A 27,851-nucleotide genomic window follows, 5' to 3' on the forward strand; every position below is an offset into this window, starting at 1 on the left:
TTTGCACTTTGTTTTGCACTTATGTTGTAAGTCGCCCTGGATAAGGGCGTCTGCCAAGAAATAAAAATAATAATAATAATAATAATAATAATAATAATAATATTCGTGGAAGAATAATGAAACTACATATCCCACAAAGCCCTGCGAGCCCGTTTCCGGTACTGGACCGGAAGACGGCTCCACACCCGTCCGCCCCCCGGCCCGCGGAGAGGTAGGAAGTGGCAGGCGATGGGCTGAAGCGGCGCCGCTGTGGATCTGGCGCATCTCGGACGCTGCTCCCGACCTTCCCCGCAGGACGACACTGAGTGAGTACGGAGCGCCGGAGCCCCGAGGCCGGGCGTGTCCGGGGCGGCTGGAGACGCCGAGATTTGCGTGGCGTTTCCCTCCCTGTACTTCCACAGGAAAGTGGGTCCGCCACGGCGGCGGGACTCCCCTGCGGAGCGCAGGCTGGCGGGGCTGGCGGGGCTGGCGGGGCTGCTGTGCGGGGGTTTATGGTAGCGCCGCTGTGCCTCCAACGTGTCTTAAAAAAGTATATATAACTATATATATATATAATATAACTTCAGCGCTGGAAATATCGCACTCAGTGGAGAGCAGATGGGATATATTTGCGCGCGCGCGTGTGTGTGTGTGTGTGTGTGTGTGTGTGTGTGTGTGTGTGTGTATGTATGTATGTATGTATGTATGTATGTATGTATGTATGTATGTATGCATGCAGCATGACGCAGGCTTTGGCGTGTAGTAATTGGTTTTTAGGCACCTATAGCGCCTGTCGTGCTCAGTGCGCTTCACTGTTGACAGCTATGACTGCTGGAGTGATTGACAGACTGGGGGTGCCATGATGTTCCCTACAATAAATACATACCATCTCTATCTGTATATGTATGTTACCTATCTGTATAAATATGTGATTGTGTGTATCATACATATATTACACACATACTGTGTTAAAGCACTGTCATAATAATTGACATGTCTGACAGAACTTGTGCTTTAGGTGCATTGTGTGTGTGTGTGATTGTGTTAGATAAATGGTGTGTGTGTGTGTGATTGTGTTTGTTAGATAAATGGTGTGTGTGATTGTGTTTGTTAGATAAATGGTGTGTGTGTGGTGGTTTGTTAGATAAATGGTTGATGCTGTACCTTCTGCTCAAGCACGCCTGCTGTAGTTGTTGTTTTAAGTATGGATGCTGACATGTCCAGAAGGGATCAGTGCTGGATTAGCCCAGCTTCACAGCTGGCAGAGCCCTGAGCCCGGCGGGCATCGCTCCGCCGCTCTGCCCTCACAAGGTCACCTGCCGGCCGGCTGCTCCCTCTCTCTGTTCGGCCCCGCGGAGCAGCCGGGTCACAGTCCAGACCTGTCTTTGCAATAGGGATGTCCGGTAAAGCAGACCTTCAGCCCAGGTGCTCATGTAGAGGCTCGGCGTGACACAACAGAACGAGACGACCCCCGGCAATGTCTCGGTTCTCACAGTGCTGTTGTGCGTTTACTCCCAGGCATCTGAGAGCAGGTTTTTTCTGTCTTGCGTCCTCTTTTCAGGGCCAGAGGGCTGGAGATATCGCTTTCTCTTTCTGATTTAAAATCATTGTGCGGCAGTCTGGCTGTGTGTTTGGGGTTTATCACCCGCCAGTCGCCAAACTGAACACTGCGTGGCACTGAAGCCTGGCATGGCTCGTGCACAAGCAAAGCATTACTTCTCACTTACTTTAGGTACTGCGCAACTTTTTACCACTTCCCGCCTTGTTTAATCTTGTAGTTGTTTGATAAAAATATTACTTTTTGCTGTTCATTGCACTGTCTCCTCCAGCGCTGTTCTCTTTTGATCGTTTTGTGCCCATTGTGCTTATTTTTGGATACTTTCTTTGTCTTCTCTCGTCCTTCTCTGGGGATGTGGAAACATCTGATTTGCATTTGAAATCTGCACCAAGCTGGTTTAGCTACTAGATTCTCTGTAGACGTGTCTCCCTGCATGATGCAGAGTTGGCGTGCATTTTCTCTTTCAGAATAGCCTTCCCTGTCGAATGCATGTCCTATTAAAGATGTCCTCTCTATGGTAGCTACCAGTCTTGCTGGGTGATTACAGTCTGACATGGAGGTGGAAACATCAGGGCACAGGAGTGAGGGCTGTTTTGCCAGTGCAGAAACACTAGACCTAATCAAAACAAAAAGTATATTTGTAAAGGCACAGAATCAGTCCATTTGGATGTGTTGTTATACCCCTATGAGACCTGCGTGGGGGAGGGGACCTTGAACAGTGATGACCCTAAACACACAGCCCGACTGAACCGGGAGTGCTTTAATTGCAGAGGCTTTAAAACTGCTCTCCCGAATCGTGGCTTTAACTCCACTGAACTGTTCTGGTAGAAAGTGTAAAGAAGCCTTGCAGGTATGTAAATATGCTCTGGGACGGGAACTGCAATTCATCGACTGAATTGGGGAAAATTAAAGTACAGATTCTTCCTTTCTAGCTGCGTTTGAGCAACGCTGTTCCTGTCGCCCCATTAATGTGGCCGCTGGCATTGATGTGTCGGCCAATATTTTAACTACTTATCTGTGTCTATGCAAATTGTACTCAAACTAAGGTTGCAAGCTCGAATATCCCCCATCTGCTGCCCGTAACCTGCCCTTGAAAAACCGTGCTGAAAAAATAGCGTACCAGATCAGCAGCGCTTCTCGGAGGATAGGCATCGCGATGGCTCGAGTTTGACCTTTGCAGTGCGCTTTCTTTTCAGGCTGCTGCAGTGTCAGTATATCTCTGAGAAACTGCGCTTTCTCACAGTGGGAGCTCTGTCTTCTCCCGTGGTTTGTCTTCAGCGGCTTCAGTGTGGCCGAGCCGCCCACTCTTGCCCTTTGCCGTGCAGAGAGACAGAGAGACAGAGAGAGAGACTTATTGACTGGGTGCAGTTTAGCAGCTCAAACTGACATTTACTTTAGCTGATGGGCTTCTTTCGTTCTGGTGCATCGAGAGACCGTGTCCTTCACAGCCCTTTGTTGTGTGACGCTCCCAAGAAGGAGAAGCAACTTCAATACCGTAACTTGTATCTTTTTAAACATAAATAAATCCATCGTCATATGATAAAATAGCAGGACTCCTATAAGGTATACATTATCTTTTTCATTTTGAGAGAGAACTTCCGTGAGTTGAGTTTAACGGTTTGACCTCTGAATCATTAGTTTAAGTTCTACTTTATTATCTCATTATTTTATGAACAGAAAGGGACCCAAGGCCTGTTTCAGTTTGGTTGCTTGTTTTAATTTGCCCCGTCTACAAAAGGGTCCGAGTCTCCACATGAGAGAAGGTCTCGGTTTATCTTGAAGCTGTGCGTTTCGTCTGCCTGTGTCCTTCGCTGTCCCTGATATGGAGTGTTCAGCAGGAACATACGCGCACAACCATGATGCGAGTGATTGGTTTTAATTTCTTCATGGGTTCCAATCAGCTGGCCGACTGAAAGGGGCCGCTGGCCTCTGGGGTTGGTGGTGGAGACTTGCCGGGGGGCCTTTCGTGTCACATAGTTGCATTTTCTCTTGTTTTCCCCCGGCGGGTGGTGATGGCGGTGGTGTAACCCGGAGTTGGATTAAGCTGGTTTAAACAAGACCGAGCGGACATGTTGCTGAAGGGCGACCACTTTCACGATACGTGTGGTTCTCTCGGTGGCTTCGGTAGTTATAAAACCACCTAAAAAAACGAAACACACAAAAATATATATATATGAAACAGCCCTTTTTGGTTTGTTTATTTATTTAGTTTTTTTTTTTACAGCATTCCTGCTTCGTTTAGGGAAAAGCGTTCGGCTGCAGTGTTGGTTCAGTGTCACTAAAATGGAATTTCAGCCTCCAGCTACAGCAGCTCCACATTGGAGAGAGTCATGTGGCAGTCTCTCCTGCCCTCCCTTCTCTCTCTCTCTCTCTCTCTCTCAAATAGAAATAGAAATAGAAAATAGAAAAGAGAAAAAAAAAAAAAAACTTTATTGGCATGACTAATTGACATCAGTATTGCCAGAGCAATTGCTACATATTTAACTCTCTCTCTCTCCCCCCCCCGTCTCTGTTTTTTTTCGAGAAGGAGAAACACACTGTTCCTTCAGCGGGAGGGTTGCTTTGGGCCGGCGGTGGGGGTGTCTGTTGTCGATCTGTGGACAGTGTAGGGGTACATGAATGCACGTGTCAGATCCTTGTAGTGGGAGTCGTTCCCTCTCCCCTGCGTTTTGCTCCGGTCTGTGCTTTTTGCAGTGAATGTCAGTGCTGTCTGTAGTTTCGAGCTGCTGCCTGAGATATTTGTTTTCCTGACGGCGGCCCGGGCCTGAGGGTGAGCTCGCACTGTGCAGGGGCAGGCCGGTTCCGGCTCAGGCTTCCCAGGGTCAGGCCTTCTGCTCCACTTGCTGAAAATCTCCCGGCTGCAGCTCTGCTCCGCGGCCAGTGGCTCCCACGCTGCGCGGAGGTTTTGCCTCGGGCCCTCCAGACATTACGGTTATGATCTGGACAGCTTCCAGCTGTGTGTTGACTGTGGCGGTGCCCGTGTTGCAGGGTTTTGAAGTGTGATGCGTCCGCCCGGGGGACAAGCTGGTAACGTCCCTGCAGGAGCCGTGACTCCGCCGCGCTGGCCTTCGATGTACGGGGGTCTGTGTCACTTTATCAGTGTAACCTGTCGATTAGTCAATACTTTTTTGTTCCTTACCCCCTCCACCTAATGAAACTGAGCTCAGCGCTGATGCTGTCCTCAGGTCTGACTCTCCCGGGGGCAGGACGGGACTCTGTAAGACACTGTCACACAATAAAATAAATACAATTCATTGATTAACTTAAATTGAAACTGAGGCTGGGGGTCTCAGGCTCCATCGCTGCAGATTTACAATGCCTAACCCCTCCCAGGTGAGGGAGAGAGAGCATAGGGGTAAACAGGAAGTGTATTTGCAGGCTTATCTGCTCCCTTCTATAGGGCTTCTACCCTGGGCCCGGCAGAGCACCTGCCACACCCTGAGATCTACCTGGAGAGATACTGGTGTGCTGAGTGCCCTTAATGGGAGGTCAAAGGTCGCTGTATATACATCTCGTTTTTTCCTCTGGAATGAGGAAGTTGTACAACAAAAAAAGTCAAGATTCTCCCCTGAGAGTGCGAGACCGAGCAGCTGTGAGCTAAAGAAGAACCATCTTCACTGCTGAGAGGGAGAGAGAAAGAGAAAGAGAGAGACTCAGTGCTGCGTTGAGGAGTACGGCACGAGAAGTGAAACAATGCCGATTGAACACTGACCGCATTGAGTCGGCAGGTCGGTCTCTGTCCTCCATCGTGATCGGCACATTCGGAGTGCAGCGCACCTTGTTCCGCTCGCACAGCTAAGGCCTAAAACTACATCCTGAATATATTATTTGTCCCGTTTAATTTTTAAACTAGGTCACCACTTAGCGGATCCCTATCCCCGATGGCGCCGTGTCTCTGCACAGTTGCTGCACTTCAGTTTAAGATGCCCAATGAACATTGCATATTTTGGGGAACTTTTCCTTCTAGAGCATTGTAAACACCTGGCTGAGCTCGAATGCCGGAGCTAGAGTATAAGTCCCTTTCTTGCTTTCTTTTTCTCCTCCATTGCTGTTGGACAACTGTCCTTATAGTAGCAGTGACACAGGACTGCGCCCCGGTCCTTTGGGGTGTCTCTCTCTGGGCTCGAGGTAGTGTTTGTTGGGATGGTAATATCGGGGTGGGTCTCTTTAACATGTCCTCTTTGACTGCACCCTGTCCACAGGATGAGACTGCAAGACATGCATAAGCTGTCCTACAGTAGCTTATTTATTGTTTCTTGACTTATTTTTTAAATAAAGCTAAGACATGAAGGTGTGGTTGGAAATGTTTTGGCAGTCAGATGATTATACTGTCCTTCAGTGGCACTTAAACTAGCGCTAATCTCTTAGTTTTTATTATAAATAATAATTTCCTTCTTGTTGGTTATCTTCCTCTCTGGCTTGTCCAGCTCCGGCACTGTAGCAAAGATGTTTTTAAATTCACCGCTCCCACTTGTCGGAAAGCAAGCGCTGGCTCCTTCATCCTGAAACTCGTGGCCCGGTGATGCTGATTGAGTGTAGTCATGCCGTACGCTGACACAGCGCTGGTCCACAGCCAGGACACCGCGTGTGACCCAGGCCCGGCCGGCCCTCTTCAGCAGAGCGACACAAAGCTCTCTGGAATGAGGGGCTGGAAATGTGAAACATAATTGCACAGAACCGCTGAACGATTGCGTAATTCTCAGAGTTGCCTCGGATAGTGCAGTCCTCCCTGTTTCAGAAGCAGATCCATTATACTGCACACATGAGCTGCCTTGAGTTTCAGCCGGGAATAATGACGCCATTGTTGGTAGACGGCTTTGTTTCCCGGCGAGCCGCAGCAATCCCCCTATTACTGCCTTTGTGTGGCTTTTATAGCCTGGCAACTTGAGTGCCAGCACAGGACAAAGCTGTCTTCACACAGAGGGGAGAGAGTACAGATGCGCCCAGTGTGAGAGAGGCTGTAGCTGGAGGGGGCATCTCGGCACAGTGCCCATCCCACTCCCACTGGTGCTGTGGTTGGGCTGTGCTCTGATGGCGGTGGTCTCCACACCCCCTGGTCAGTGTGTGGGTGTCTGTGAAGGAGGTATCGCTATTTTTCAATCTAGTCGAATTTTCTTCTCTTTCCCCCAAGTCTGTGTTGAGGCGGCTGCTCTGCCCTCGCTGTGAAAGGCAGGATTGTGTGGCTCAGTCGGTCCTGCATATAAAGTACTTAAGGAAAGTAAATAGGCCGGACAGGAAGAGCCGAGCGCTGCGGAAGAGCGGGAAGCCGGCCGCTGGATTGTCTCACAGCCCCGATGTTTGCGGCTGCGCTGGGGAGGGGGTTGCAAATCATGGCCATCCACGTCCGGCAGAATCCTCTATTTATTTTTGTTTCCAGCTGAGTTTGGACTCATTACGTATTTGGAAAACTGTTGGCTTCCTCGGTGTAAAAGACCAGAATCCCATCTGACATGATGTATCACTCCTCCACACACACACACACACACACACACACACACACACACACACGTCAGCGCCTAGTTCACAAGAAAGTTTCCTCCAACAGATGAACAATGCTGCCATTGCACTTGCTGTTTTGTTTGTAGTTGTGGGTGTCAAAGTATTGTTTTAATAACGCCGTGATTAAATAGTCTTATAGCCATATTTTCCTCTGTGGGCGAGATGCCAGTGATCTCCACAGTGGAAATCCTGGCCCTGTCCCTCTGATTGCTTTTTGGTCACTGCCTGTACAGTGTGTCAGTTTTCTGAGAGACTCCTGGCCCATGCCCGTCAGCTGCCGAGTGCGTACAGTATTCTTCAGACGTTGCACTGCAGGGGAACCATGATTAGAAAAGAAAGAGAAATAACCAATCGATTTAAAAAAAAAAAAAACTTGCCTGGGCAGGAAAACCAAGACCAGTTTAGAAACCTCTCTGCTAAAAATAGTCTCTCTAGTTTCAGCCTGGTGTTGTGGCAGACCACAGAATCAGAGCTCAGAGGTGCTGTGCAGCGGCAGCTACGCAGTGGCTTGCGTGTCCCTGCGTGTCCCTGCGTGTCCCTGCGTGTCCCTTCGGGTTTCAGATTTGTTCTTACAGTAGCAGAACTGTAGAGACCAGGGTGGCAGGGATCTCCAGGGTGAATTCCTACAGCACGGCTTCACAATGGCATCAGTTCAGGAGGCAGGAATTGAAAGTGAGAAACGGACTGAGAACAGGTTGATGAACTGGCACTAAAGGAGAAGTGTCACCCAGTCGATATCATAATTGCACCTTTGTTGCATTTACAAAAAAACAGTGCATTATACAAATATTTTTCCCCCTGACTCCCAAGGTTAGCGTTACAATACTGATAGGTCTTGTGTCAGGGGCGGGAGAGAGAGAGAGAGAGAGAGAGGGAGACGATGTGTTCGGTCATGTTCCATCTGCTCGGCACATCTCGGTTGCAGAATGTTTTCCCGGCCTCCCTCGGGCCTTGTGTGGGACGCTGCTAATGAGAGTGTCTGCGCAGCGGCGGCTTGCAGGAGGGCCTGTTCGACACGGTGCCGGCAGTGTGCGGGGGAGGTCTGCCGCTGCGTGTCGGTGCGCTGCTCCCAGCAGGAGTAGCGAGGCTCTCACTGGCACCCCGGGGGTGGCGATAAACACTGTGGCAGAGAGGGCAGGGGCAGTTTGCGGCGATGGGAGCTTTTACTCTCCCGTGATGCTGTGCCGCTGAGCACCGGCGCAGTTTTGTTGCGTGTTGTCTGATAAGTGAATGACGCATTGCCCTGATAACGTGAGACAGCGTTGCTCAGTGCCGTACTGTGGAGACGGACCCAGACTAAGGAGGAATGTGAGCCGAAACAATTAGAGCCACGATTTCTCTGCATGCGTGTGTGTGTGAGAGTGTGTGTGTGTGCATCTATATCTATTGAAACATATTTTGACATGGACAGTTGCTGTAGCAGCCCTGTATTCAGGAAGTATCGGAAACGGGTCCCATGTGGCCTGCAGTTTGTGCAGACGGCACAACCTGTTACACCGCACTGCACTGCCTGACTCCTGACATTCAGAGCCACAGACCTCCATGCACAACCAGCGTGCTGGGGAAAGCCTTGTCCCGCACGCCTCGATGCACAGGGCTGTGCATTTCTCATGTAACCCGTAGAAACCAAACACGCAGCTTGGATTGGCACCTCTTGGCAGACGTCATGGTACAGTCGTCACAACACTCAAAAACAAATCCCAGAGATCAGTAAAAGTCCTGACTGAGCTATATTGGCCGGTACTGTTGAACACATGCGTTGCTCATACAGAAGTGGTCAGCAGGTGAAACATACCAAGGGGATTTGGGGATGAATACCTTTTAGCCAGAGCTAGATGCCGGCACGTCTTGCTAGAGGATGGTGTGTGTGAATTTAATGGATGAAAGTGGAGCAATCTTGCATCAGCTTTGTGTGGAAAAGGAGGCTTTTGTGGCTTGTGTAAAGTCTCCTTTGTGTTACTCATCTTTGCTATAAAACACAGGCTTTTTTAAGAAAAGGTTTACTTGTTAATAAAGTAAATGATTAATGAATAAGTAAATATGATTTGCGTAATCTTCAGTGGCAGGGGGAATTAGTCTTGAGGACCTGAGTGGTTGCCAGATGTGAGTGGGTGGGAGGGAGGGAGGGAGGGGGAGAGAGAGATTGTGAGTGAGTGGCAGGATGGGGAGGGGGCCGAGAATAGAAGGAGGAGGATGAGGGGTTGGGAGGGAGAGTGGGGGGGGAGTGTAGTTTTGCATGAGTCACTGCAGATGTATAAACCACACAGGAATGAACGACCTGATACTATTGCTGTACTGCTCTGCACAGTGCTGAGAGACATCACAGTCTCTCTCTCTCTCGCTCCCTCTCTTCCCTCTCTTCCCCCCGCAGCAGTGGAATGTGCAGGCTCAGAGATGCCTTATGTGGATCGGCAGAACCGGATCTGTGGGTTCCTGGACATAGAGGAGAATGAGAACAGCGGGAAGTTCCTGCGCCGCTACTTCATCCTGGACACGCGAGAGGGCACCCTGCTCTGGTACATGGACAACCCTCAGGTAGGAACCCCCCGCCATGCTGGTGCCCGTGCCCCTGACTGCGTGTCTCTCTCTCTCTCGCCCCCTGACCGCGTGTCTCTCACTCTCTCATCCCTTGACAGTGTCTCTCTCTCTCTCTCACCCCCTCACTGCGTCTGTTACCCCCTGACCGCGTGTCTCTCACCACCCTCTCTCTTTCGCTCTTTCAGTTCAGTTCCATCAATGCAAGTTTTATTGGCATGACATTTGTATACAAGTATTGCCAAAGCATGTGATATAATTGATACATACGATGCATATGATACATACATCTCTCACCCAGTTTGCACTTGTGTCAACGGTTAATCCGTGTTACGGTAGTTTAGATGTTTAATGTTTAGATTACAAAGGCTTAGATTCACATGTCTGGAAAGGTTTCTCGTTTCCAGCACAGTCCAACCCTGATCCCAGGGGCGTTCGGTCGTGCTGGGTGTGAATGGTTGTGCAGTGACCCGGGTTCAAAACGCTGGGACTCATGACTAGCTGGACCGTACGTTCACTATCGCTGATTTATCGGGTCAGGGTGCACAGAAGAGGAGGTGTCTCCCTAGACACCTTTGTCACCTCAAGACCAGAGGGTCTCTCTCCACCCGGTACCCTTCCCGATGGTGCTGGCATTGATCATAAGCTGTGGGATGTAACGGGACAGGTGGACGCCCCCATGCTTGCCAGCGTAATACTGTGAAGATGATGACTGGTACAGATCAAAAGACTCGGTTCCTCATATCAGTCTGTCCATCTCTCTCCGTCTCGCTGTGTCCACCCACTCTAACCCCGCCTGATGGTATCTGTGCTTCCTGGGCTGACTGAGGCCCCTATCGAGTACTGAGCTGGCGTTCGCACTGTTCATGAGCGGAAAGTTTTAGTTTTAGCGCAACACTTCCTGCTTCTTGGTTCAGTGCTGTGAGAGTGTGTTTGCTGTCTGCAGGGCACAGTGTGTGCGAGCATCTGCACTTCTTACACCAAACCTGAACACTTAAAGTCAGGAAATGCCTCTGTTTGTATGCCAGGCATCTATTTATATGTACATATAGCATAAGGATGTTATTATTGCTGTTATTTAACAGCTAACAAGTCTGGTCTGGAGGCGTAATCATTTATAGATCATATCACAAGAGTAGAGGCACCCCCCCGATCTTCGGAGAGGCATGTGTCACCTCCAAGCAGGAGATTGTTGTGCGAGATGTTCTCTGACCGCATGTGACCTCCCCGGTCCACGCTCCGGACGAGCCGTGCTGGCATGTGCCCGTGTCAGCCGTGGGGTGGATCGGCACGGCCATAATTTATTCATGCCTCTCTGGGGTTTAAATAATTCAGATCTGTTCTTTTTATATTTCCCAGACGTGCTGAAAGTTTTATGCCGTTTGCTCCGTCTCTGTGTATGTGTGTGTGTGCGAGCGAGGGAGAGAGAGAGGACTGTGAAAGTGACAGTGTCATTCCCTGCCAGCCGAGAGGGGTCACAGCCAGGAATTAGGAAGCGTTCTTTGTCTGAGTGGGCAAAAAGAATAATGTGACTTAAAGAAGAAGTGCAGGGTCTGTATGGATTAGTCCGTTGGCGTGAATGGCATGAGCATTAGCACAACTGCCATTTCAGGTCTGTTTAAATTTGCATTTCAATCTTCTACTTCCATTTACTATTTGAGTTAATTAGTAGGACACACGCACACACACACAATTAAGCTTTCTGATTCATCGCTGGCAGACGCTGCTTGTGAACAGGAAGTGGGCTGTGTAGATGCAGAGACGAATGCAGGGTGCAGATTTGAGGGTGTTGAGTGATGGAGGGGGATATTCTTGATTTGGGGTTTTGATCTCGAAGCTCAGACGCACAACGCCACCTGCTACTTTGTACCCTCACTCTCTCGTGCCCGCTGTCTGCAGCTGCCCCCGGTCTGAGAGCAGTGACTCTCCAGCAGTCAAGACTCTGCTAGTGATTTTACGGTCTGGCTCGGGGGTAACCGATCACCTGAGAGTGCATCCCACACAGAGCTACCTGTGGGTCAGAAAAAGCATGATCTCACGCCCCCTCGCCCGGCCCGACTGACATCTTGTTCGTTTATGAAATGGTTTCACTGGGCTATTCTGGATATGTCTGAATGAAAGCTTGTAGAGAGTGCGTTGTAAAGCTGAGGGCGGAGTTGTGTTAATCGGTTTCAAAACCAATGCCTTTGATAGAGAGAGAGGTGGAGAAACCAGGCAGAGACTTGGTACCAGCAGTGCCGTGCAAGGAGTTTGGTTTTGATGCACCCCCATTTATTGTCGTCATCTTGTGTTCTTGGTTGTAAAGCCGAGGGGAAGCCTGTGTGACCAGGCTGACCCTGTGTGACCCTCTCAGACTGACCTTCCTGACCCCTGACAGAAACTCACAGCTGCTCTCTCTCTCTCTCCTGCAGAATCTGCCAAGCGGGACGGAGAATGTGGGCTCCCTCAAACTCGCGTACATCTCCAAGGTCAGTGGGGCATCAAAAATGAAAATATGGTTACCCGTGTCGTGCCTCCCCCACCCACTGCCATTACTCACCGCGTCTCACTTTCCTTCGCAGGTCAGCGACGCCACGAAGCAGCGACCAAAGGCCGAGTTCTGCTTCGGTAAGGGTCCCGGCGTCTGTGTCCCCTGTCTGTCTTCCCTTTCCTCCCGCTGCGTGCCATCATGTGCCGTGTATGACTGCCGGGTCGCTGCAGAAGGACCCTGTGTGATTCCCTGGCTTTCCCCGGGTGTGTGTAGAGAGAGGTCCGAGCCTGTGAAGTCACCCCTGGGGCATTACATTACAGTGGGCAGCCACTGATGCTGTCTATGGCAAGCCAAATTGTCATTTAGAGATATCTCAAAATACAATTCAAGATATCTTAAATTGAATTGCAGATATCTCAAATTAACTTCCTGTGAAAATGCTGTATGTTTTGTGTGAACTTCCTGTCTATTTTAAGATATATGAAACAGGAATCAATTTGAGATCTCGTTTAATGCTCCATTGTTGGCTTGCCATAGCTGTCGGCCTCATGTGCGCTATATCTTGTGATCTATAACGGACATTTTAAGGACAATCAACCCCAAGCCGTGATCTGACCATTAAATCCCAATGTCGGCCCGATTTAGTTGTTGGCAAAACCTCTATCCGAATTCTGTTCTGTGAACCTACTTTTGCACTGAAGGTTTTTTCCACCCGGTGCGTTCAGTTGTTTCGTTTCTGGCGTTTGATTGTGACAGTGATCCTCCAAAGCTGGTTACAGCTCTGACTTCTTGTGGAGGTAATTGGATGCAAGACCATCTCTCTGAGAATGAAGACTACACCAGCTCGAGAAAATCAATAGGGTGCAGAAGAAGAAGGGGTTAATTCATGTATTCATTGGATTCACACGGTAAAAACAAAACAACGATTACAAATGTGGAAGAGGACGGCCCACTCTTTGGGAAACTCCGCGGGCTCGGTCTCAGTGTCTGTGTGGTGCCCAGGGGCCTGGCCTCAGGGGCAGCCTGGCGTTGTTGCAGGGCCGAGGGAAGGTGCCATTGTGCCGGGACAGAAACAGGAATCTCTGGGAAGGGGGGAGCGCTATTCTGCCTGATGTTATTGATACCCTCGACCCCTCCACTCCCGGGCATTGTTCTCCAGGGATTGTGTGCGCTACAGTGTCCGAGTCCAGGGAGAGAGGGCTCAAGAGGGGGGATATAAACTATGAAAGTGCTCTTGAGTTTTAAACCCGTGTTGCCTCAGCGTTAACGAGCCTGCACTGCTTCGTTGGGTGTCGTCCTGCGTGTGGGACTGGATTGGGCCAGGCGGGCGGACCGGACACACTGGCCACTCCGGTGTCCAGTTTCACTTGTTTTGATCTTCTTGTGGTTAGATCGCAGATATTGGGCCCCGCTGGCCTACGGTGCACCATGCTCAGTTTGACTGCGGTCTGGGATTGATTGTGGCGGTCTGTCGCTGGCGGTGTTTCTATCATTAGTTGCTCCTCGTGTTTGCCCATTATGTGAGGTTTTATTAAAGGAGATGGTCTTGGGTTAATGTCAGACCTGTTCTATGTTTGGGAGACGTCTCTGTGCTGTAGTTCGCTCACAGAATCCCTCCACAAACTGAGACAAAGCATGTAGAGAAAAGACAATTTGAGTCTTGTTTATCATCCTCTTACTTTGAATAGGGCTGTGACAACGTGGGCAGGGTGGAGTTTGTGATGCGTTTGTTTTGTTTTTTGTCCTGGAGTGGACTGAAAAGAAGTGTCTACCTCCACCTTGGCGTGTTATCCCAGCACTCTGCAGTGGCTTGGGGGGCCAGGGGGGCCGTGCTCAGATGGCTTCCTGTCCGAGGTGCCGTTGTGGGGCAGCCCTTTGTCCTCTTCCCCACTCAATCGGAGGAAGCGCTGCGGTGACCTGCCGTTGACTGCGCTGGCCGTTCCTGCTGGACGGGGGGGTGGGGAGATCTCCTCTCTGTCAGGAAGCCCGTATCCTAATCGGAACCCGACTCGAAAGCCAGTTGTGTATTTTTAGATCTCTGCTGCTTGCGTGCCCCGTTTTGTAGTTGTGTAACATGCCCACCCCTCCCCCAGTCCGGTCTCTCCTTTCTCTATTCAGAAAAAAAGGCACCTTTCATTCTTTCTGGGAATTTTTTTTTTTTTTTCCCGTTTTTCTTTTACTGGAATAAACCTCGAAGCTGGTGGTCGTGATTCATGAGTTGGTCACTCTGGTTCTGCTTGGCTGTGAGGGGATCGGCTTTCACATGCGAGAGGGAAATGGAAACGACAAGAGGCCCATGGACTGGAGCCGGACTCTGGACAGAGGCCCGTCCCATGAGACCTGTCACCGCTGCTCTCTGTTTGGGTGGAAGTGGGCTGCTGTAGAAAGGACACGGGCTGTTTGCAAATGGACAGAGAACAGATGATTTTTTAAGATCACAGAGGTTTTTTTTAAACTGGAATTATTTTGCATTTCAAATGCGGAATATTAATACATTGTGGAGTAATCCTGGGTGTTTTTTTTTTTGTGTGTGCGTGTTCCCCCCCACGCCCCCCAGAGGGGAAAGAAAAGCTGTTTTGGCTTGTTGTCTTTGAGGGAAAAACCTTTAATCTGCATTCATGAGAAAGTAAAGTGGAAATTTGGTTCCAGACGACCTTTTAGGACAGACACTTAATGGGTCCATTGACGATACCCTGCCGCTGTGCCAGGACATCTCTGACAACGTTTCTTTTAAGATCTAACCCGAGGGCATCACAAATATTTCAGCGCTCTCGGCTGGCCACTTCATCAGTGGTTCGTGTTGTCAGGCTCTGCCGGGGCCTGGCCTCCCCTCGCCCGTGGCGGTGTGTCGTCCTCTGGGAGGGTGTTGCGTGACTGATAAAGAGATTACACCCTGTGCTCCTGGAGGAGGCGGGGGGTGAGAGTGATTGACGGACAGAATGAAGTTGAGCCAGTACTGCAGCCGTGAAATGCCTCTCGACAAAAGTGAAGGCAATGGGAGGGGCAATTACCAATAGTGTGCATTGAGAAATAATGTGTGCATTGTGTATGTGTATGTGTGGTGTGGTGGGGGGGGGCACACACTCTGAACGGCACAGCGCACAGACGTGCAGTGTGACCGGGAGAGAGAGCGCTGTGTGTGTGTGTGTGTGTTGTTTGTTTGGCTTGCTTTCAATGAGCAAGCCAGCGAGGAACAAATGGAATGATACAGGAAAGAAAGAAAGACAGTCTCTCATTCTCTTTCTTTCTCTTCCATTCATTCATTCATTCATTCATTCTCGTTTTTTCTTTCGTTTCCTCTCTCTCCCTGGCCGTCGCTGTGTGTTCAGAGGGAGGGGTGAGGTGTGTTGAATGTCCCAGGCCCTTGTAAACAAGCCAGTCTCTCGGCACGAATTGCAGTAAATAGGTGTGGCTGCCTTGTTGTTGTTGTTTTGATTGTTTTATTCAAATGAAGGTCGAGCTCAGTTTTGTTGGTAAGAACCACTCGGAGTGCCGGTGCAGTGTAGTGACACCGGCTGTGTATTGGTCTCTGGCGTGGCAGAACGCTGGTACACCCGGGCACACGGGCGCCCTGCCGACCGGAGATTTAACAGTCCCTGGTTTCTTCTCTGTGTGGGTTGGCAGCCAAACTAATTGCCGGAATCACTCTCATTTAATCGTTTTTTAACAAGCTGTATACTTCTGTAATCAACCCCCCTACCCCGCCGCCTGTCCCCCATTCCCTCCACTAGTGATGACCCGTCAGTCACTGCATTGATATCCATTTATTCTTCTCTCTCTGCAGTCATCAACGCAGGGATGAGGAAATTCTTCCTGCAAGCTGACGACCAGCAGGACCTGGTGGAGTGGGTGAACGTGCTGAACAAAGCCACCAAAATCACAGTGAGTGTGTGCAGGTTACACGGGCCACTTCAGCCGTCACTGCAGAGCACCCTTACACCAACACCGTGCATGTGCGTGCGTGTAAATAGACGACAGGCCACCGTTTCTGCACTACAAAGGAGGCACAGCAAACTGCAAAGAATAGCGCAGGCTGTTTGCTCAGCTGCCAGGAGCCCAGATTCCTTTTTTAAACAACAGCACTAATCTCCTCCCTCCCTCCCTCTCACTCACTCACTTCTCTCCTTGCTCTTCTTTCTACCCTCTCACAAACTCTTGCTTTCCCTTTCTCTCTCTCTCCTGTGTGAGTGCGTTTCTCTCCTCTCTCTCTCTTGAGTGCGTTTCTCTCCTCTCTCTTTCTCCTGTGTGAGTGTTTCTCTCCTCTCTCTCTCCTGTGTGAGTGCATCTCACTCTCTCTCGCTCCTTCCTGTGTGAGGGCGTTTCTCTCCTCTCTCCTTCCTGTGTGAGTGCGTTTCTCTCCTCTCTCTCTCCTGAGTGCGTTTCTCTCCTGTGTGAGTGCATCTCACTCTCTCTCGCTCCTTCCTGTGTGAGTGCGTTTCTCTCTCTCTCTCTCTCTCCTGTTTGACTGCGTATCTCTCTCATACACCTTGAAGACGTGAGGCCGGTGTCTCAACTCCGTTACTCGCCCCGGTATCCGCCGTCCGTGATGGGTGTTGCCGTGTTGCTCTCTGCCCCAGTGTTCAGGCTGTCACTTCCCTTCAGAGATTAAACTTTCGATAGATAAACCTCCAGGCAGGCCATCGTGCATCAGAGGCTGTGCAGATGTGTCCAGATGTTGAGCATTTTGTGGTTTGCCAGCACACTGACTCTTCCACACAGATGAAAGAAATGTATTTGTTTTAGTTCGCTATGTTGTGCTCGTTTGAATTTGAATTCTTTCTAAATGAGCACAATTTACGGGATTATTCTGGGCGGTGATTCAGCCCGTGACTCAGTGTGCTTTTGTGTTTTTGTGTTGTGCGCTTCTCCCGACTGTGTAATTACTGTTGGATTGTCAGAGGGGATCAAAGCACCATTGAATTAACTCCCACTGTTCTCCTTAATGACTCCCACTGGAACCGTGACCCCACAGCAGCAGAGCGGGGGTGGGGTGGCCCCTGTGGATAGGGCCGGGAGAGAGGGAGGCAATTAAATTGATTGGTGGAGGATATTGTGTGCCACTGGATTGATGTGTAGGGTACTTGCGGGCCACCGTACGGTGTGTTTCAGAGCCCCAAACAATCTCTTCTGTATCGCTGTATCTCCCTCTCTATTCACAGCCCCTCTGGGATTCTCGGAAGAAACGGCTCCTGCTCTTTCCCACACTGCGCTTAACGGGCCCCATTGGGCTGCGCTTTGGGAAATGTCAACAGCCACAGCACTGCAGAGGCGTGTTTTATTTTTTATTTCACGGGGGGAAATGCATCGCAGTACGAGTCAGACTGAACAGCTTCGTCCCGGCTGCATCTCGTCAGTGTATCCTGATTGATGGATTTTATATTTTTAGTATCTGAATGAAACAAACAGTTGCTGGATGGGAAGTTTGCTTGCCAGGTCAGGGGACACCGGCCTCATCTGCCGAGACTAACTCCTGCTTCCTCTTGCAGGTGCCAAAATCGGCTGACGTGCAGCACAACTCTGAGAACCAAAAGAGCGCGGCGGAGGGCTTGGGTGCCAAGAAGCAGGTGTCCTACAGGACGGAGATCATCGGAGGGGTGCCCATCATCACGCAGACGCAGGTGAGACCGCCGGGCCGGTTGTGGGGTGGGGGGGTCGATAGCGGGACCAATAGGCAGCTGCCAGCACCTTTGTGTGGTGGACAGAGACGGGTGCACCAAACCGATCACAAGATCAGCCGAGCGCCCGGGAGGGCTCGGCGCCTGTACCAGTCGCTGGAAGAGAACAGATAGATCTTTTCTCTCCTGGACGGATAATGACTCGAGCCCACAGTGCTCCTCAGTCGTGGTCAATGGACACTTTATGCCCTTGCTCTGGTTTTGCTGGTAACTTGCCACATAGTCCAGTTCCCTCCAGTCTAAACTGGAACCGCTTCAACAAGCGTGTGGGCGTCCGGCCGCTCGTCGTGGCAGAGGGACAGCTGAGCCAACCCTTTTCCCCAAACAGCACTCTTCTTTTCCTCCACTGTGTTCTGTGTGGCCCCCGCCAGGAGAGCACCGGCATCATGGCAAACCTGCTTTACTAATGCAAATTTAATACCAAGCCATTTAGCTCTGCTGTAGGACAGTACTGTAGGAGTGCTGGGATATATTTTTATTCTGTGTGTTTCTCCCCCTCGGTGCAGCTGTGCTCTCGTACTTTTATAAATATTTAAATTCTAGAACTAAATCTAAAACTAATCCATGCAGTAACGAGTATCCGTCGTTAAATGACACTGTTTGGAGAACAAGCCATTCAGCGTATTGTTTCTACCCCCTCTCCTCCCTGTGTCTGTGCCTACCGTTGCCCCCACAGCAGGAGGGAGGCGACGGGCAGAACGGCGCGGACCGTGGAGGCCTCAAGAGATCCCACTCCCAGCTGCCCTATTTCCTGGGAAAGTCAGCCCAGGACCAGGCTGTCATCAAGGCTGGCTATTGCGTCAAACAGGGCGCCGTGGTGAGTCCCTGGAGGGAGCAGGTGGGGGGGCAGTTTCGCAGAGCCGCTGCAGCTCGGGAGCTCTGAGTTGTGTGGGGGGGCGAGAGTGTGTGATTGTTCCTCTTGCGAATGTCTGAGAAGCAGAGGTAGTTGAAACACAGCTGCGAGGGTGAGCGCAGTCAGGGCTGCTGTCGCGTAATCCTCACGTTGTCCGTTTTCTTTTCCAGATGAAGAACTGGAAGAGAAGATACTTCCTGTTGGATGAAAACTCAGTGAGTTACTTCAAATCGGACCTGGTAGGTTTTCTGTTGTTTATTCTTTATTGTTCGGTGGACTGATTCGCTGTGTGTTTTATCAGTGGGTAACAGGATCCTCACCGTGTTTAACCTTTCATTCTGACAAAAAGATCTGCTGCCCTCCCCCGTGTGTGCGTACATGCAACCATAACCACATGCACACACAACCGCACGCACGCACACACACACACACACACACACGCACACACACGCACGCACACACAACCACACACACACTCACACACACTCGCACATGCATACACACACATCCGCGCACACACTCACACTCACACACACTCGCACATGCACACATGCGTACGCACACACATTCGCACACACACACACACACACACTGACACACAGACCACTGCGCACATCCCACCAGGTATTCAGGGAACATGTCCAGGCAGGAGGAGCCTGTGACGCCCTGCCTGTGATGCCCTACCGCCGAGGACACAGCACTGAAAAAACGCTTGTCTTGCTGCACACAGTGCACGGCATCTTTCACTTACTAAACACTGCGCCCCCTCTCCTGTCCAGCCAGTTAAAGCCGGGTGTTGTTTGGAGCACTAAAACGAATGCTCTCTCCTATTTTTCTGGACCCATCGGGCTGTAAGGCAATATCCCCGCAGTGTTGTTTCAACACGCTGAGTTATACCATGAAATTCCAGCACCCCCCCCGCCCCCTGAGTACACGCATACACACACACACACGCTCGACGTGTTCAGACATGCCACTGGCATCCTGCTGCGCTTCAGTTACAGTGCGGCCATCTGATTGTCCACCGAGACATCCCTTCAAACGTCACGTGATTGTTTGTCTGTCCAAGGCAGCTCTGATGGCATAAATATCAAATGTACTTCATTACAATGTTTACTGTATTGCTGGAGTCCAAGGACTGACAACACAGGACTGACTACATGTGTGTATGTGTGTGTGTACATGTGTGTAGCTGAAGCTGTCCGTCTACTAATCTTTCACCCCTGCAGCCCCGGGTCTGAATCCGGCCCGTGGGGCAGGGTGGACTAGAATTGGTTGGCCTGTGCCATACCCGCCTGCTGGTCCTCCACACACTGTGCCATGCAAATCCAGGGGTCCGACGCCGAAGAGTGCGTGTCCAGCCGGCTGTTTATAACGAGAGCTGGGACTGCGGCCCGGTTTGATTCTGGCGTTAACTTCCTGCTGTGCGAACGGTTTCCTCTGCTGAGAGCCCCGACGCTGGCGCTATAAATAACGAGCAGTGTGACACGTTCCGCCCTCCTCCCCCGCCAGGGCTCCCGCAGCCCCGCTATTAGTGTCAGCAGATTAATTGCTGGCAGCAGATGAAGAAGATGAAGACCCAGGAAGCGCCACTCACTTCCTCCCACTCCTGCCACGCTGCCTGCGGGGGGGTTTGTGTGTGGAGGGCGCGACGGGGCTAAATCATCCGAGAAACGGCGACTCCTCTCTGTGTTCGTTGTGGAGGGGTGTCGATGTTGGGCGACGGCTCCGGCCCCGGCCCCTGTGCGTCTGTGCTGTGAACACGGGGCCGCCCCTATGTGCCCCCTCTCAAGCACGGGACGACCCCCCCGTGCTCTCTGTCCTGTATCGCTTCCCCAAGACTGCCTGTTCCGGAGCGATGGGTCGAATTGTTATTTTCTCTGTTGATCTCTTTATTTCTGCGTTGTCCTAGTGTCATTTTTGTGTGGTTTTATGGGTTTTAGTCAGATTAAGTGCGACGTGAGATTTCCTGCCAGTGTCATCCTGGGTGCAATTCCAGTGTTGTGTGTCTCACCTGACTGTCCTGTCACCCCACCAGGAGAAGGACCCCCTGCGCATGATCCCCCTGAAGGAGGTGCACAAGGTACAGGAGTGCAAGCAGAGGTAGGGGTGTGTGTGTGTGTGTAAATGTGTATGTGCTGTGCTTCCCACCCACCAACACCCTGCCCATTGTGACAAGTAAAAGTAAAAATAACCCACCAGGGGCTTGATGTGAGGTAGTAGTGTGTATACATGTTGAGGGTGTCGTCGTGTGAGTTGATCTGACAGATATGAGTCTTAACCTTTTTTTTCTTCTTTTTTATCTTTTAGTGACATAATGATGAGAGACAATCTCTTTGAAGTTGTTACCACTTCTAGAACATTTTATATTCAGGTAAGGAAGTGTGACGTGACAGCCGAGTGTGATTGTTTGTGTTTGTATATATAAATAAACAAACATACATGTGTGTCTGCATAGGTGTGTATGTGCGTGTTTATTTATTTGTAGTGTCTTTGTATAATGTTGATCTTCCTGTACTTTATCAGAAATAACGCCTCTGTAACCATGTCCGGTGTGTCTCTCTCCTCCCCCTGTCTTTCTTTCTCTCTCTACCCCACACACACACACACGCACGCACGCACACGCAGGCGGACAGCCCAGAGGACATGCACAGCTGGATCAAGGCGATCTCCGGGGCCATCGTGGCCCAGCGGGGCCCCGGGAGGTCCGCGGCGACTGTACGTATCTGTCGCCTGAGCCGAGCCCCGTGTCTCAGGCTGGGGGGTGGGTGGGCGGGGGGGAGGAGGTTGCTGTCTGTCATTCTTGCGTGTTTGTGTGGCTCCACTGTGCGACCCTGTCCATCTCCACACGCATATTCTGCCCAGGGTTGTGGAATATACGATTGAATTGTGCGCTGGTTTGTTTGTGTGTTTGTTTTGGTTGATGGCACCACATTCTCACTGACATTGTTGCTTATTTGTTAAGAAAAATCTTCAGTTGTATTTACATTTTAGTTGTGTTTTTTTTTATCCTCAGGAAGTGTTTAATATGTTTGGTGATGTATCTTATGAACTGTACATCTCCCCCGAACATCTAAATAAAACAACGCTGGGGTCAGGCATGCTTACACAGCGACGGAGGAGCGGGGGTCTCGCCGGCGGTGGGAGTCAGTGGGAATCTTCTGACTCGGGGAGGGCGGGGGGTTTCTTTACTGCCTTAAACGTGCAGCTTTTCTGGGGGCATCAGAGCACATGCAAGCAGCCAGCTATTCTCTCTCTCTCTCTGTCTCCCTCTCTCTCTCTCTGTCCCCTTCTCCTCTGTGATTCTGTGTGGGCTCGGACCGCTCGCCCACAGCCTCCACTAACGTTCGCTTTTGCAATGTGTTGTTGCAGATGCGGCAGGCCAGACGGCTGTCGAACCCTTGTATACAGAGGTATACGTCCCGAAACGGTGAATGCAGCACGTATGTGAGCCCTCATGGACAGAGATGCTAAAACACAAAAAGCTTGTTTTGATTTATTTTGTGATTTTTAGTGTGTAGTTTGATGAGGGGTGGGTGGGGGGAAAAAACAAAAGCAGAGTGGATTTATTTTTTAAGCTTCCCGCTTTCAAACCCCCCAAATCTCATCCTTCAGCTCACTCGCTCCCACACACACCCCCATCTCCCCGTACTCATCCATCCTCAGCTGCCAATCATAGACACAGTAACCAAGCCTCACCGATCAGTCGCACTAACTCATCCCCCGGCTGCCTGCGTTCCCCCCTCAGCACAGAGCACCCGGTCTCCAGCCTCCTTCAGAGAGAGACCCCCCCGAGACGCACGCACACGTAAACGTACACACACACACCCATGTTTGAATATGGGGTCTGCAGTTCCAGTCGATCCTCAGTGTGGGAGTCACCTTGTTTTTAAACTTGGCTCGTTATTCAATCACTAGATTTTATTTTCCAGCGTCCAGACTTGCGATATCTGTATCCTCATTGTTATGCTTCTGATTCATAGACGTTCTTTTTTTCCTGTTTAAAAATAACGTTAACCTGTAAAACCTCTATCATGCCGCAAACCTCAGAATCCCCTCAGACGCCCTTAATTCTACCAACATCAATCCGTTTGATCGATTTCATCTCAAAAGCAAGTCTTTCGGGACGCCGGGTCATTGGAAGGGATGAATTTGACTTCCTTCAGTGTGTGGGACGGGAGGGAGATGGGCGGCGCTTCCCCACGAGCATCGACACACACAGCCTGCCGCCCCCTTGTACTCCACACAACCGACATTGCCAAACCCCAAATGACACACCGCTGGCCCTGCCCCCGAGCCCACCTAGCTGCCCTGCCCTGCTGCGCTTACTAACTCTCTGCTCTGTCACTGGCTCTGCCCTGGGGGACCCCCGCTGTCTGCTGGACGCTTCCTTCCTACTCCTAATCAAACGGGCGGAGACAACAGCAGCTGTGGGCTGTTAAGATGTCAACCGGCAGACACGTGGTCCCTTGGGGCCTGACCACTGCCCCACACAGCTCCCTCACTCGCTCCCTCTCTTACTCGAGCCTTCACTCAATCAATCCTTCCCTCACTCACTCCTTTTCCCACTCGCCCTCCTTCACCTGCCTGTTCCGCGCGCCCCAGAGCCAGATCGGCCCCCGTCTGCATGCAGGGAGTCTGTGCAGAGGGATCGGTGTCTTATCACAGGGTTTTTATTTGAATTGTGCTGGCTGTGAATGTCCCAGAGGCAGGACTCTTAGAGAGGAGCACATACACACATTATTGTCCAGAACTAGCACCGTATTCAGCTGTACAGATATTTAAATGTTTCGATTTTCATGTCCACACGGCACTGGAGTCTCAGCCATGTTCCTCACACATGCACATCCGTGGTCGAGTCTCGGCCGCGACAGGATGTGGACGGCAGGGTGTGAGGACTGGCAGGTGTCATCGATAGGTCTCGCCATTGTGTTTATTCTCCCGATCATGCGTCACTCGGAGGCATCGTTTTGAATGTGAACATCAGTGTTTTGTTGCATGTTGCCTGCCCTCAAACTCTCTTGTCTGCCTTGTGTGGCCTGTCGCTTGGGAGTGCGTTTATGTCATGTGTTGTGCTTCTCCCACTGACCCCCACGCCCGCCGCGCTGTCCTTGTCTGCCCTCTGAGCTCTGTGTGGTCAGTTTGTGTCCCGGGTGCGTTGTGTGGCTCCCCTCCTCGCAACCCTCCTCCGGAGCTTGTTTGTAAGAATCATCTGCGCATCGCTCAGAGCTGCCCCTCGGGGATTGAAGCATTTTGGGACCGGTTGTGTAGAGGTTGGCAGGAAGAAAGAGCAGATGAGTACTTTGATTATTGTGATAATTATTAGATGCATGTTGTTCATGGGCCCAGTTCATTGCCGCGGAGGGGCTTGTGAAGCTCGGAGTGTGTTCTGGGTCACTTACTGGAGTTTTGTGTAGTTTAGGGTGGAGTGAAAGAGGTGGGGGGGTGGATATAATAGCGGGTTATAGGTTATTGTGAGGAAGGTCTGGTCATCCGGACGAATCTGTACCGCAGTCCACCGTTTTCCAGGGAGTGTGCGATCTCCTCTATTCCAGCAGAGCGGAGCGATTGTGCTGGGTCTGTAGTAGAGCCCGCGCCGACCCGGGCCGTGGTACCGCTGAGCTCAGAGTGTGGGGGGGGCAGGGCTCAGCTGCCTGCGATGCCTGGTTTCTGTTCGCTGATGCTTTGCCTTGTTTTCTTTTGTTTGTTGTCGTCTGTCGCTTTTGTTTTTCAGAGAGTAAAATCTGACACTGACATACTAACATTCCAAAAGTGAGTGCACGGCCACTACTGCTGCTGCTACTACTACTACTACTACTACTACTACTACCACCACTGCTACTACCACTCCTGCTCCTGCTTGTACTACCGCCACCCCCGCCCCCGCTGCAGTGCGATGAGCCGTGTGGGTCGGGTGTCTCACTGTGACTGTGTCTCTGTGTCTCTGCCGGACACGTCCTCCCCCCCCACCCTCTGCAGGAGCTCGGCGACCGGTCCGCGTCCGCCTCCACCTTCTACTGCAGCGACCAGGGCCCCCCCGTGCCTCGCTCGCCGCTCGCCACCGCGCCCGCCGGCCCTCAGCCCCCTCTTCAGTGCGGCGCCGAGCCCCAGGCCGCGCACACTGTCCCCCCGCGGCCTGGCCTGGGAGAACGAGGACTTCATGAGCCTGCTGCCCCGGCCCGGCCTGTAGGGCCCGGCCCGCTCCCGCCTCTCGCTGCAGGAGACGCGGCTGTCCAAGTGAGCGACGGCCTGCGCCGGAGAGCCCGGAGAGGCGACGACGTCATCGCCCGCCCCGGGCCCGTGGACCTGGACGACGCCACCCTGCCCGTGAGCGAGGTGTGACGGGACGCACCCGCCCCCCGGCTCCGGAGCGGGGCATCTGATCGGGTTCCGGAGAGGGAGCCCTGGATCTGACCCCCTGTCCGGAGACGAGGGGGAACTGAAATGTATAGATGTGGGTTTTTGGGGTGGGTGGGTAGAGTGGATTGGGCTGGATGCGGAGGGAAGGCGAACCTGTTGTTTTTGTTTTGCAGAACTTGTTTTCTCATTTATACCTTCTCTGCTTCCTGTACTTGTTTCTGCCATCCACCTTTCACAAGATCAGAGAGAGAACATGAGAGAGACGGTTGACCGTGGCTCCTCCACTGCCTTCGAGCCCTGCTGAGCCGAAGAGTTTCTCGCACGTCCTGCTGTTCCTCTTCTGCACCGCAGTGGTTCTGATCGTGGTTTTCACACACATAAACCTCTCCAGGGGTGACGTCCCATAAAATGCCAACACTTTTAATCCAAAGATGCTCTTTATTTGGTTCCGCCTCAGTCCACCACAAAAACCTACTTCCACTTATACACATGGTGAGAAATTGCAGGCTGGGTGGGACAGGAAATATATTTATATATTTTTTGCATTTGGTATTTCATAATATCCAGAACATACCAGACTAAATTAGGTTACCAAAAAGATGCCTGTATAATACACATAATCGATTCCACCTGACCGAAGCCCCAGGATCCACGTTTCCCAGATTCCCATCATGCCGAGGCCAATTCCAGACTCGACACTGACGGCAGCTTTGTTGTGGACGGAGGCTCGTCTGGATCCACCTTCAGATGCTGGGTTTGGCGTTAGCTGTGGGTGCCTGGGGTCAGGGGTCTGAGATGCTCCAGGCCAGCGTGGCCCCCGGTGGGATGATCTGAGACTCCAGACGGGGGTGGATCTCAGTGACTGACCGTCAGTGCGTACTGCGAGACCCCTGTGTTTAAGACCCCCTGGTTTCAAGGACAGCACTGCATCCCGTGTGTGTCATTAAGACGTCTCTCTCTCTCTCTCTACCCTCCTAGCGTTCATTCATCCTCCAAGTGTCCGTCATTTCACAAAGTAGTCCTATAGCCATCGTTCGCTGAAGAAAGTCATTTTTAAGTTTTTGTTTTATTTATTGCATCTGAAATTACCTCCCCTCTCCATCTCATTTGTTCTTTGTCAAATGTAAATGTGCACGTTATTTGGAAAGTCTTTTTTTACGGTTTTTGTAAGCTATAGGTGATTTTACACATCTAAAGTCATTCACTTTCGTATTGGATGGTTGGTGGGTTGGTTTGTTTGGCTGTTTCACACTTGGTGGTGTTAATGTTGTCGAGGGGTGGCATGTGGGTGGCGGACTCTTGGGTGTTCTCTCGCGGCCGTGTTCGCTCGGCGGTGGCGCGGGGCCGCAGGGACGCTATGACACTACCCCAGGCTGTGGCCGAGAGACCCCCGTCTCTCCCTGCCCGCTCTGCCGCACCGGTCCCGGCACACACAATGGGGCCGATCATTTGCTTAATTCGCAAACTAAAGGGTGGATGCCCCCTGATGGTTGCCAGTTCAGATCCGTTTCTTGGTGGAGACCTGTTTTCTCCTGCCCTTTCTCCTTTGCGTAACTGATCGCTTAATCTGGCCGTCCACCGCAGTGGTTCCTAAAGGTACATCTTTTAGGAATATAATCCCGGCCAAATATATATGGTTTTATTTTTCCCTTTTTAATTAAATTCAAAAAAATGTTTTCCTTTTTCATTTTCCTTATTTTATTTATTATAAAAAAACATAATTTGTGTAACGTGTGTGTGACAGAGTGAGTCTGTGTGTATGTGTGTGTGAGATTGTGTACGTGTGTATAAACAAACACAAATCCATTGTACTAATGGAACTATATTGGCTTTTATTTGGGGTTCAGTCTTTCACAGATGCTTATTTTAAGAAACACTCCCTGCTTGTGTTCCTCCACGTTGTGCAGCTCGTGGGTTTTGTGTTACTGATGGTGATGGTGACGTGGAAGCCGGTTGGTCAGCAGTGAAAGATCGTGTCTGTCCCTCCTCCTCAACACAGAAACTGCTAGTTGCATGTCGGTATATTGCATCTGGTGTAAGTGTTCGCCTCGGTCTCAAGGTGTGTGTAGATGATTAATGGGTCTGTTTTCTTTGGTATATTTTAATGATGATTCTTGTGTTCGGTGAATATTCATCCTGTGCCTAAACTGACTAACACCTGGTGGACGTTGAGCTGTATTCCTCTCCTAGTCTGAACGTGTGGCCTGTGATTGTGTTGCACAGATCTTACTGTAGACTTGTAAAGTGCCTGCATTCTTTCTATATAAAAAACAAGCTATTTTGATCCTGATTTTTGAAACTTGTGGTGTCCCTCATCTTTTATTGATCACGTGGGGGGGGCAGACATTTTCTATGTACAACTTTGCCAGAAGAAACCTGACATAATCTAAGTTTCTCATTATTCATGATGTCAACATGACCTCTGCAACAGAGTCTTGCTCATCTCTCTCCTCCTCCACTGGGTCTGCACTCTTTCAGTTTGTCTCCAGTATGTTTTAAGTTGGGCCACAGCCCCGTGCGAAGGATACTGGCAACTGTCGTTCAGGACCTGGGCTCCACATCACAATGTTGGGTCTGTCAACCGTCGTCCAGAGAAAAGCAGTCGGTGAAGATGGTGCCAGTCTGTGTGTGGTAAAGAGATGGACCGTGCTTGTGAGGTCTTGAAGACCCTGTTGGAGTCGCCCGTCTGTGATCAGATGTCGACACGGGTCCAGTTCTGCTATATAACACATGAAAACATAAACGCAAAGGAACAGCTCTACCACATTATCAAGGCCTCTCCTGGTGTGGTTTCTAAAGTGTGACTCAGTGGTAACATCAATTGTCACGTGAATTCAATGCACTTTTTTTCAATATTTGTTTTAATCTAGAAACACAAACCAGAAAGTTATCGGTTGACACAATTATGTTATGAGATTGTTG

At 50.8% G+C, this 27,851-nt stretch overlaps 1 protein-coding gene across 5 annotated transcripts; it reads left to right on the forward strand.

Moving 5' to 3' along the window:
* The first annotated feature begins 183 nt into the window (after window positions 1-183).
* LOC136716231 (pleckstrin homology domain-containing family A member 1) lies at window positions 184-27,219 on the forward strand. Of its 5 annotated transcripts, none has more exons than XM_066693813.1 (13): window positions 184-305; window positions 9,408-9,571; window positions 11,983-12,039; window positions 12,133-12,178; window positions 15,826-15,923; window positions 17,528-17,659; window positions 18,393-18,533; window positions 18,740-18,808; window positions 20,608-20,672; window positions 20,880-20,943; window positions 21,198-21,287; window positions 21,942-22,012; window positions 24,549-24,882. In XM_066693813.1, exons 2-13 carry the CDS (start codon window positions 9,431-9,433, stop codon window positions 24,757-24,759), a joined length of 1,185 nt encoding a protein of 394 aa, XP_066549910.1. In that variant the 5' UTR covers window positions 184-305; window positions 9,408-9,430; the 3' UTR covers window positions 24,760-24,882. The 5 variants fall into 5 exon arrangements, with proteins under 5 accessions (XP_066549910.1, XP_066549911.1, XP_066549912.1 ...); XM_066693814.1 differs by lacking the exon at window positions 24,549-24,882 and adding an exon at window positions 24,304-24,542; XM_066693815.1 differs by lacking the exon at window positions 24,549-24,882 and adding an exon at window positions 24,304-24,542 and having other exon boundaries at window positions 21,942-21,982.
* The last annotated feature ends 632 nt before the right edge of the window (window positions 27,220-27,851 follow it).

Source organism: Amia ocellicauda, chromosome 20 (assembly GCF_036373705.1).
Source record: "Amia ocellicauda isolate fAmiCal2 chromosome 20, fAmiCal2.hap1, whole genome shotgun sequence".
NCBI classification, from domain to species: Eukaryota; Metazoa; Chordata; class Actinopteri; order Amiiformes; family Amiidae; genus Amia; species Amia ocellicauda.